The sequence below is a fragment of the Ziziphus jujuba genome, chromosome 2 (assembly GCF_031755915.1).
Source record: "Ziziphus jujuba cultivar Dongzao chromosome 2, ASM3175591v1".
NCBI classification, from domain to species: Eukaryota; Viridiplantae; Streptophyta; class Magnoliopsida; order Rosales; family Rhamnaceae; genus Ziziphus; species Ziziphus jujuba.
Window position 1 is genome coordinate 24380412 of NC_083380.1, and position 9646 is coordinate 24390057.

Genomic DNA, 9646 nt, shown 5'->3' on the forward strand with positions numbered 1-9646 from the left:
AAAGTTATATCAGTCAAAATAGACAAAATTTGTTCCTTTATTTTCCTTATAATTTCTTTTCCATTCGTTTTAACAATTTAAATAAAAGAATTAAGTTCTTTCATTTTCTTTTCTCCTATTCATCAATCCAAATATGAAGCAAATTTTATTGCTTATTTACGGTTTCGTATTTATTACTTTTTTTCACCATATTTTATTTTGTATTTTATTCTCCTCCATATTCATAAATTTGTCCCTTTTTTTTTTTTTTTTTTAAGATTTTACTTATATTGGTATGTTATCCTATATTATATTTGCTAAAAGATTTTCCATGTCCGGGTTTATATTTCAAAATTTTCACATAAAACATTTTAAAAGGTGGAAGAAAAATAAAATATACCAGTAATAACAATAACAAAACAAATTCAGAAAATAATATGGTCACAACGTGTCTGATATTGTGATTTGCTAATAAAGCGAGTTCAGTATTTGTTGGCTACATTTTTTAAATTGAATTTTTATTTGTTTTGTATGACTTCGTACCAATCGCATTGACTACAATAATTTCATGCCAGTAAGCAAACGTCCTACAAAATATCTGCCTCTATAAATTGAACCTCCTCTAATATTCTCACAAAAAAAAAAAAAAAAAAAAACATTATCACTTTCAAATTTCCAAGTTCTCTGAACTGACTTTTATCTGCTTATCCCAGGTCAATGGCGGAAGCAATCCTCTCCAGCGTTGCAGATAAGATACTTGGACAATTGCATAACCTTGCTGTAAAAGAGATTAGCTTGTTGTGTGGTGTTGAAGATGCGCTTGAGCAACTTAAGGACACCATTTCAACAATCAAGAGCGTACTTACTGATGCAGAGAAGAAGCAAGCGAAAGAGCAACAAATCAAAACATGGCTAAGAAGGCTCGAAGATGTGGTTTATGAAGCTGATGACTTGGTGGACGAGTTCTCTACTGAAGTTTTGCGACGACGAGTGATGACTGGGAGTAAAACTGCCATAGAGGTACGAATTTTCTTCTCAACTGAAAACCAACTTGTATTTCGGCATAAGAAGGGTAAAAAAATAAGAGATATTAGGAAGAAACTAGATGCAATTGCGAAGGACAAAGCTGACTTCCATTTAGTGACTGGCCTTCAAGAGAGTAAAGTAGAGATTGGAGAGTGGGAAGAACACTCATTTGAACGGGAAGAAAATGTTATAGGAAGAGATGATGATAAGCAAGAAATCATAAGACGTTTGTTTGATATGAAAACTGAGAAAAATATTGTTGTAGTTCCCATAGTTGGTGTTGGAGGCGTAGGAAAAACCACACTCGCACAACTAGTTAGCAGTGATGTAAAGGTTAAAGACCATTTTGAACTAATAATATGGGTGAATGTTCCTAAGGTATTTGATGTAAAGTTAATTGGCAAGCAAATTGTTGAATCTGGAGCAAAAGAGAAAGGATCTAGTGGAAATATTTCAATGGATCAATCGCAAAAAGTTCTTCGAGAAAAGATAAAAGGAAAGCAGTACCTCATCGTGCTTGATGATGTATGGGATAGTGAAAATGAAAATATTTGTGAAAAATGGTCGAGGTTAGAAAATTTATTACGAGATGGTGCTAATGGAAGTAGAATTATAGTAACCACACGTAGTCAAAAGGTTGCACGCATCATTAATGGCTCACAAGAAACAGCTTACTTTTTAAAGACTTTAAGCGAGGAGAAGTCATGGTCTTTGTTTAAAAAATTGGCTTTTCTGCAAGGACAGGAGCCAGATGATCTTAACCTTGTGGAAATTGGACAGGAGATTATGAAAAGTTGTGGAGGAATTCCTTTAGTTATAAGAGCAATTGCAAGCATGTTGTTTTCTATGGATAAAAATGAGTGGTTTTCCTTCAAAGAAAGGGAACTTTTAGAAATACCTCAGTATGAGAATGATATTATATCAAGGCTTAAGTTGAGTTATGATAATCTCCCATCACATTTGAAGCATTGTTTTGCTTATTGTAGCTTGTTCCCTAAAAATCATATTATTCATGTGCAACACTTAATAAATCTTTGGATGGCTCAAGGATTTATTCAATTATCAAATAAGCACCAGCATCCGGAGGACATAGGTTATCAATATTTCAAGGTTTTACTTTATAAGTCTTTTTTTGAAATAGTTCAAATTGATGATTGTTCTGAGGATATAACACACTGCAAAATGCATGATTGTATGCATGACCTTGCGATGTCTGTGGTTGGAGCAAAATGCATTATGTTAAATTCAAATGATGGCAATGACAATAAAATTGACCCAAAAACTCATCATGTGTCATTCAATTATGATGTAAGACCACAACCAGCTTTGTTGACTGAGGCAAAAAGGATTAGAACAATTCTTCTGCCTAACAATAATAGTACTTTTTACTATTTGTTAATGCGGCAGGGAATCTTTGACACGTCAACTAATAAAATTGACTTGAGTTCTAAGTTCCTACGAACTTTGGAACTTTATGGTGAAAATATGGAGATGATATCAAATTCTATTGGCATGTTGAAGCATCTTAGATATCTTAATCTTTCATACAATAAGAAGGTGAAGGCATTGCCAGATTGTATTACAAGTTTGCTAAACTTGCAAACGCTACTTTTGATTAGTTGTGGGAATCTTCGCACATTACCAAGAGACATTACAAAACTAGTCAACCTTCGACATCTTGATATCCAAGATTGTGATGGATTGAGTCATATGCCACGTGGAATCAGTCAAATGACTAATCTACAGACGTTAACACAATTTTCCATAAAGGAGAAACTGGCGGATAGTGGACAACTAAATGAACTTGAAAATCTGAACGGCTTGAGAGGACATCTGGAAATTGTAGTTGGGGTAGATGGGATAGAATCTAAAGGTGCAAATTTGAAGAATAAACAATATCTTCAGTCCTTGGAATTAAATATTGGGGGGAGAATGGTGGATGAGTGTGAAGATCTATTGCCACATCCAAACCTTAAAGAATTGTATTTAAAGGGTCTTTACGTGAGCGATGTGTTATTAAATTGTGCCCCCTCTCTCCATAACCTCGTCAAATTTCAATTACGAGAACATGAGGGATGCCGATATGTGGGGGCCTTGAATCATCTCCCAAATCTTAAAGAGCTGAATTTGGAGTTTTTGCATTCTCTGGAGTACATATCTAGTGATGATGATATTGCCGATGGAACGACACCATTCTTTCCATCCCTACAGCGACTCTGGCTAGAAAATTTGCCTAATCTGAAAGGATGGTGGAGTGCAGATGGTGATGTTGAAAATAAAAAAATGCTACATTTCTTTCCTCGTCTTTCTGATTTGTGGATTTCGGAATGTCCTAACCTAATTTCCATGCCTCTTTTCCCAAATCTACGAGAAGAGCTTTATCTATGTGAGACAAACATAAATCCACCGGAAGAGACGTTAAAGATGAAGATGAATGTGGAAGGTGGAGGGGGAGCAACATCAGAATCAGACCAACCATCCTCCTCAACTTCTTATTCTTCTTCTGCACTTGTTTCCCATTCCACCTCCTTCATTCCTCTCTCCAAATTGAAAGCTCTGCATATTGAAGCATGTTCGCATGTGCATTGTTTAGCAGTTGGGTTCAAAACCTCACTTCTCTCAAGGAGCTGACGATTGCTTACTGTTCCCAGTTGCAAACTTTGTTTTCATGTCTTCACCATCTCACCTCACTTCAACAACTCAATATTGAGGGGAGTAGGGAGCTCAACATGTCAAATGGTATTGATGAAATTCAGTGGAAAGAACTTGCAAGTCTCTCTCATTTGACTTTGAATGGACTTGAACAACTGGTTTCTCTCCCTCAAGGGCTTCAACAAGTTACTACCCTCCAAGAAATCGAAATTTACGGCTGTGAAAATTTAGAGGCTGCTCTTGACTGTATCACCAACCTCAAATCTCTAAAGACATTATCCATTAATTACTGCCCCAAATTGAATTCATTACCTGAAGGAATAGATTCCCTCACATCTTTACAGAAATTGGAAATTAGAGAATGTCCCATGTTATTGGAAAGATGCCAACGATATGGTGATTATTGGACTATAATTTCGGGCATCAAAGAGGTGATCTTGGAACAGGAACGTGATATTGTGACATCAAACCTTTTGCCCCTTGCTTGTTCAGGTATTGTCAAGTCTGATTATCTGGTTTTTGATTTCTTGCAAGAAAATTCAGCTTTTTGATATATATATATATATATACACTCTCAATCAATCTGTTTCTTTATGTCTTTAATTAGAGGATCAGAAAGATGTAAAACTCAGCTTTATTTATATCGATTTTTAATTACCTCACTTTCTGGACTATAGAAAAGCACTTTTACGTCTGTGAGTTGGTCAACAATTCATAAATATTTGATTTCGATTGGTGATAGCTAAGTGAACATTTTTGAATATATTGGGTGATTTGTTATGTTTATTGTCCAATTTTCAGAACCAGCTAGCAATCAAGAGCAAAATGAAGATTCCATCTTGTCCAAAATTTGTAGGCATTTTGCAGAAATCAACAGAAAATTTTGGTTATTAATTTCAACTCTATGTTTGCCCCCAGAACCCAATGCGGCTGAAGTAGAAGTCAACTAAGTAAGTAACTCTGATTTATGACAATTCTCAACATGTCAGAGTAAATTAATGGTAGTGTATGTATGTATGTATGTATGTGTCTATGACTCTAGATGCATGACCTTTCAATTTACAATTTTAGGTTCAAAACAAGGGAAAAAAAAAAAAAAAAAAAAAGTGGGAGATCATTCATAGACTAGCTGGAAGATATATATTGCCATGTTATAAAAATTTGAGGGAGAAGTCAAAACACTAGTTTAAATGGATTGACATGCATGCAACTCCTTTTCATCCACGCTACTAAACTTCCTGCAGATTTTAGAAGTTTTGTTTGAATGGAGTTTCGGGTTTGGTTTAGCAGCTTTAATGGGTTTTCCAAACAATAAAGAGGTAAGAATTATTTCTTTAAAACTTCTACGTTCTCTGTGCATGTCACCTGGTTCTATAAAAACCATAAATTCGTGCATAGTTCTGCGATTTGTTTTGTTCAATTTAGTAATTTATAATTTTGATCTAAAAACAAATTCATGTAGTGGTCCCTTTTGTTGTTTTGTTATAATTGCAGAGCAATATTATGGTGGAGGATCCACATGTGGAATATGAAACCAGACTCCACCCACCAAAAAAAAAAAAAAAAAAAAAAAAGTGCGCCTTCGGTAGAGTTTGGAAGAGAATGAGAAAACATCAAACTTACATACGAAATGCTTAACTATGTGATGCGATGTTACAGAAAAATTAAGGCTGCATAGCTCCATGAACATTTTGTAATCTGGCCCGCATTTGTGTAGGAGAACAAACTGGAAAACTGAGATCTGTTAACTTATGAAGGCAAAACATTATTCCAGAAGCAAACTGAGGTAATATTGTAGTTCCAATTCCTTCAGAACCTGTAATAGTTTGCACTTCATTCTGTAGTTGGAGATGCATTATTTGCTGCTTTATTTGGCACGTCAATACCCAGTTCTAGTAAAGCATAAATTTATTTATAGTTATGTAATTTGCTTATTCAATTTCGATTTAAAATTAAATTGAAGCACTGTGCTTTGTTGCTTCAGTTATAATTGCTGAGAAAACATCAAATTAGCAAAATACTTGAATGTGATACTCTATCTATTCTCCATAATTTCTTGTCTTTCATTTATTTAAAGTTTTCATTGGGTTTCTGATTATACATATACACATGCAGTTTCATTGCAGGGGTTTTTGTAAGGGAAGCGGCAAGAACTAAGAGAGCCTCCAAAACGGATTTGCTTCAGGGGACTTCAACAGTACTAGCTTAAATTTTGCTAAGAAATAAAAAGTGTATATGGGAAATTGTGGAGAGCTCAAAACCAGTCTAAGTTGATTGTCATGCAGGAAACTTGTCATCCATGCAATGCAACTGATCAACCTACAGAGCCAAGAAGTTTGGTAGAAGTTTTGAGTTTGGTTTATGCTTCATTAGGTTTTCCAAACAGTAAAGAGGTACTTGCTAATTATGTATGTGCATTTCTTTCTTTTTCTTGCTCATCGACAACCGGTCTTACTAGAAATAAATTTGTTTATAATTCTGCAATTTGTTTCTTCAATATTGATTTAAAACCAAATTCGTGAAGCGGTGTCAATTGTTGCTTCAGTAATAATTGCAGAGAAAACATCAAGTGAACAAAATACTTGAATGTTTGATGCTCTATCTTGTCTCCTTAATTTATTGTCTTTGAAAATTTTTCATTGGGTTTCTGATTATATACATACATATGCAGTTCCATCATAAGGGATTTTGTAAGGCCTCAAAACAAATTTGCTTATCAGGGTGCTTCAACAGAACAAGCTAAGTTTGGTTATCAAAATGGGAAGTGTTGAAGGGGACGTACTATCCTAATAAAAGAGAGCAAATCTGCCCTTCGTTTTGTATTTCAGGGGATGATAAATGATTCATGATAATCCTCTCCACTTATTCTGGTATGTATAAGTCTTTTAATTATATAGAATATCATTGCCCTTTGATAGACCAAATCTCAATCTTATTCATCGTTGTATCATGCTTCTTTTATATTTGATTGTCTATTTTTCATATGCTGGTCAATTTTATTAATTTTATTTATTTATTTATTTATTTTTCCAATCTCGAATGGCAGAAGCTGTCTAAACTTCTCTTAGCATTCTCTGTTTTGTTCCAATGTTTATATCCGCATGGATAATCATCTATTTATTGGAATAAAATTGTGCCTTTAACCTCTTACTTAAATCTTTCTTCCTCCCATTTTCTGCTCTTTTCCCTCCCGAACTCTCCCTTCTCTTTTCATTCTCTGTTTAATTCCAATGTTCTGTTCTCTGTATAAGTTCTTCATCTCTGAGTTCAGGGGGCTAATACTGACGCTAGCGTGGTTGGGAGAGAGAGGAGGGAGGAGGGTGTTGAAGTGAACTGCACCTGCAAAAAGATCTTTTAGATCAATTTTCGCACAGCACTTTTGAAACCTTTCCATATGTTCATATTTTTGTTGCTGCATATGGACTTGCTAAAAGTACTGAATACATGGAGACAAAATGCTTCTTGGGTTGAGGATATCTAGTTGAAATTCTAGACCTTGCTTTTCCAGAAAATAGAGAGGTACATCTCATACTTTTCTGCAATTTGGTAAATATTTTTACTAAACCGTAAATTTGTGAGTAGATTTGCAATTTGTTCGCTAGTTTACTATTTTATAGTTTGGTCTATATACGATTCATGTAATGGTGTGTTTTATTGTTTTATTAGTGATAATTGCAGAGGAATATTGTGGTGGAGATCCAGTATGTCGAATATGCAACCAAACTCCACCAAAAGGAAGAAAACAAAAAAAAAAAAAAAAAAAAAAAAAAAAAAAAAGTTCTGGTAAAGATTGGAAGAGAATGAGAAAGCATCAAACTCTGTTGCTAAATTCTAAACTATGTGATACTTTATATCATCCTTTGTTGTCTTTAGTACTATAATGTGTTCATTGAGTTTCTAATTCTATATATGAGGTACCAGAAAAGGGGAACTTTATATGGGAATGCGATGGAGAAGCAAGTCCTTAGAAGCCTCTACGAAGAACTAGAAGAATGAGATTAAGTACTGCATCCTAATGGAAGAAGGCAAACTGCTTTTCTGTCGGTATTTCAGTAAATGATTCACATTAACTCTGTTTATCCATCTGCCTTCATATACCAAAGTAGTTATTGATCTTCTTTGTTTCCCTTGTTACTTGTCAGATTTGCTGCAGCTGTTTATTCTTGTCATTTAGGAAGATATTGAGAAAGTCGGCAAAAGGACTCTAAAAGGTTTGTTCTTTGCTTCTATTGCTTTCTGGTTAACTGTAGTCTATGATTATGTATTTTAGCTCTTTTTTACTCCGACACTCCTTTATACCTTAATTTGTCATGTGTTCCTAAACTATTAAAATAATGGGAAAACTATGCTTTTGCACCTTTCAAGTCACATGCTTTATTTTTTATTATTATTTTATTTATTTTCTTTTCAGTTAGTTGTGGGAGGTGACAAAGCAGAACAATGAAGACAGCAAAAGATTTTTTGAAAACTCATTATTTTTCTGTTGTAACTTTAACAGTATCAGTATGTGCAATTATGCTATGTTCTGTTTTCCCATTCAAGCTCCCTCAGAGGCAGAACCAAAATCTTCTGAACAATTGATGATGAGTTGTTTATGTTTTGTTTCTTTATCTCACCCCAGTCAAACAACCAAAAAAGAAAAAGAAAAGGGATTGCATTTCGTTTCTATTTTCTTGCATTTTACAAGTACTTATTTTTCCTTATCCGTATTCTATGCATATATTTTTAAGCAATAAAAAATAATATATGTAATCTTTCATTTATTTTCAAAATGCCTATATCACTTGCATTGTTGGCCCCTAATCCCCATAATAATGGCTTCATTGTGAAGGTGAATCTGTGTTTCCAAATCGTATGGAATTCAATATCATTCTTTCCAAATTATAGCTAGGGCATTTAGTAACTTTTCTGTTTTTCTTTTAGGTTTTTCAGGTCTATTCTGTGGCTTCTGAATATAAGGATTATCTAACATTTGGAACTCCTACATTTCTTTGTTATTTAATCGATTCTAGCTCAAGAAAAGTATCAGTCATGGATGGATTTGAAGATGTAGAGATGGTTACAACTTGCTACTTTTAACAGAGTCATGAAGAAGTCATGGTTGCTAAATATTTTATAATTCATTTTGCAGGAGCTGAATCTTACTATGAATCAATTCATGGACTTTGAGCGTTATTAATTTCTGAATGATATATAGAAGATAGGAGGGCGTTATAAATAATAAGGCCATCACAAAATGCAATGCAAAACTAACATCTTCCATCCTTAAGGAGGAACTTGCCTCGGTCTTTTACGAAAGCCTGGAAGTTCAACTTATGATAATTCCAACTGAATAGCCTTTCTTGGCCAACTACCATATGTGCATGCTAATCTGCCTCTTCAGAATCTTCCACAACACAATCTACGAGTCCCTCACTCAGGAATTTAAGTAACGTTGAGACCATTAAAACTCATTCCAAATTAGTTTCTCTATATATTTCTTTCTTGTATCCAATTACTTAAGTGTTTTTCGATGCTCAATGCTTACATCTCAACTTAATAGCAAATAGTTTACCAACTTATATGATCACCAATTAACGTATGTTTGGGAAGAAAAAAAAAAATTTGACGGCAAATGTGATATAATTTTATTAGTTTAGAAATTAATATAAATTAAATATAGATAAATAGACTCTTAAATACGAATGAAACTCAATAAGCAAATAAAGTAAAATAATATCATATAATTTACCATATAATTGGTTGGTAAATAAGTGGGTGGTAATCATCACCACATTATTACCTTTTGGCATAGCCCAATCCAGATGTGCATTCCAAAGATGCCCAATCACTGCTCTGCGGTTTGCAAAATCCTTTATATAAGTTCAAAATGGCTTTCATAATTGAAACTAAAAAAAAAAAGGGATAAATTAATTTACATTGGAATTCATGTGTCCAGACATTGTCCCTGGATCCCCATGCCCTTCTCTTATTAAATTTTGTTAAAAGT

General features: G+C 34.0%; 1 protein-coding gene across 14 annotated transcripts; it reads left to right on the plus strand.

Annotated features, from left to right (window-relative positions):
• The first annotated feature begins 623 nt into the window (after nucleotides 1-623).
• LOC107419109 (disease resistance protein RGA2-like) lies at nucleotides 624-9151 on the plus strand. Of its 14 annotated transcripts, none has more exons than XM_060814030.1 (10): nucleotides 624-4149; nucleotides 4459-4607; nucleotides 4902-4976; nucleotides 5152-5443; nucleotides 5773-6050; nucleotides 6329-6527; nucleotides 6929-7176; nucleotides 7324-7697; nucleotides 7800-7868; nucleotides 8069-8420. In XM_060814030.1, exon 1 carries the CDS (start codon nucleotides 697-699, stop codon nucleotides 3634-3636), a length of 2940 nt encoding a protein of 979 aa, XP_060670013.1. In that variant the 5' UTR covers nucleotides 624-696; the 3' UTR covers nucleotides 3637-4149; nucleotides 4459-4607; nucleotides 4902-4976; nucleotides 5152-5443; nucleotides 5773-6050; nucleotides 6329-6527; nucleotides 6929-7176; nucleotides 7324-7697; nucleotides 7800-7868; nucleotides 8069-8420. The 14 variants fall into 14 exon arrangements, 13 of the variants coding, with proteins under 13 accessions (XP_060670013.1, XP_060670014.1, XP_048329229.2 ...); XM_060814031.1 differs by having other exon boundaries at nucleotides 7579-7701; XM_048473272.2 differs by having other exon boundaries at nucleotides 7579-7697.
• Nucleotides 9152-9646: the final 495 nt, after the last annotated feature.

Coding starts and splice junctions, on each gene's coding strand:
- LOC107419109 (XM_060814033.1), top strand. CDS start 697: ATGGCGGAAGCAATCCTCTCCAGCGTTGCAGATAAGATACTTGGACAA.